A 1,463-nucleotide genomic window follows, 5' to 3' on the forward strand; every position below is an offset into this window, starting at 1 on the left:
TTGAACGGGAGAAAAGGCAAGAGAGAGGAACAATGGTGGATCGTAAATTGGAAAGAATCTTTGAAAAAAGACTTACTGTGGTGGTGGAAATTGAAGGTGAGGACAAAATAACGATGATGGAGCTGCTGACGAAAGTGAAAAGAGAGTGTGGTGAAGTAATTGGATGCAGGTTCAAGACGGAGAAAAGCTACGAACTCACGATGAAAGATGAAGACGGGAAAATAAAGATCATGGATGGACTGAAGATCAGGAATAACATAATAGCAGTGAAGGAGTTGGGGAGCGGAGAGATGGTGGTTTCTTTTATTAATTTGCCGACATATGTTGAGGACGGGGCGATAATTGACAAGTTGAGAGACTGGGGTGTGACACCGGCTTCTCGAATAAGACGGCGATTGTGGCCAGGAACGGACATTGCGGATGGAACAAGATATTTGAAGGTAAAATTCACGGAAAAAGTGAAGTCTTTACCCTATTCTACTAAGTTCGAGACGGCAGGGGGATCGGAACATTTCAGAGTCATTCATGATCGGCAAGTCAAAGTTTGCCGACTGTGCATACAGCCGGGGCATATTGTGAGAGATTGCCCGGTGTTTATATGCTACAGATGTGGGAGTCAAGGACATTATGCGCGAGAGTGTACAGAGCAACGGCGGGAGCAGCAACAGGAGCAGACGGAAAGAGGTGCGGATGAAGAAGAACAGCAACGGAGGAGAGATGGAGAGGGAGAAACCACGCCAGGGTGGGATGGAGTGGAACAGAGTGGAGATCGGGAAGCTGGAGATGAAGAGGAGCGGATGCTGGATGACGAGGAGAGAGGTGAAGATGGAGAGACAGTAAGAGAGACACCTATGAGTGATAGGAAAGGGAAGAAGACAGTGGAAATTGTTAAAAAGACATATAGGGAGGGGGAGGGAGAGGGTGGGAAAAGGGAAATGGAGGGAGGGGGGGCAGAAGGGGAAATGGATGAGGGAACAAGCGATTTAAGGATAAGGGAGAAGAGGGGTGAGGACATAAGTGAGGGTGAGGGGGAAGGACAGGGTGGGACGGAGGGGGGTGGATCTGATGCAACAGATAGTGAAGAGGAAATAATGGTAAGGGTGGGAGAGGTGAGAAAAAGAGCTGTGAGTAAGATGCATGGAAGCAGAAAGGACAAAGTAAAAAAGAAAGCTGTTAAGTGATGAGTGTTTGTGGGGTTTTTCTTTTTTTCCTATTTCCAAATTTAATGCTTATTATTTCCTCATTTAATGGGAATGGGTTGAGAGACAAGGCTAGAAGACTGCAAATCCTGATGGTGTGTGAAGCAGATATTATATGTCTACAAGAGACGCACTGGGATGAAAGTAGCATGAGGGATGCTAAGAGAGAATGGATGGGTGAACTGTATGTGAACAATGGGGGGGTGAAATCAAGAGGGGTAGCGATTCTTGTGAAGAAAGGAGTGATTGAGAATGTGAGGAAAT

At 46.3% G+C, this 1,463-nt stretch overlaps 1 protein-coding gene across 1 annotated transcript in view; it reads left to right on the plus strand.

Annotated features, from left to right (window-relative positions):
• Nucleotides 1–32: 32 nt before the first annotated feature.
• The window catches only part of LOC147817915 (uncharacterized), a 3,181-nt gene continuing 1,750 nt past the window's right edge, over nucleotides 33–1,463 (plus strand). Inside the window, exon 1 of the mRNA XM_087179488.1 lies at nucleotides 33–1,023. Within this exon, the coding sequence (XP_087035614.1) occupies nucleotides 33–1,023 (991 nt within the window). The remainder of the gene's footprint in view (nucleotides 1,024–1,463) is intronic.

The sequence above is a fragment of the Seriola lalandi genome, unplaced genomic scaffold (assembly GCF_002814215.2).
Source record: "Seriola lalandi dorsalis isolate HSWRI2012SDOR001 ecotype SW California unplaced genomic scaffold, Sedor1 jcf7180002054850, whole genome shotgun sequence".
In the NCBI taxonomy this organism is placed as follows: Eukaryota; Metazoa; Chordata; class Actinopteri; order Carangiformes; family Carangidae; genus Seriola; species Seriola lalandi.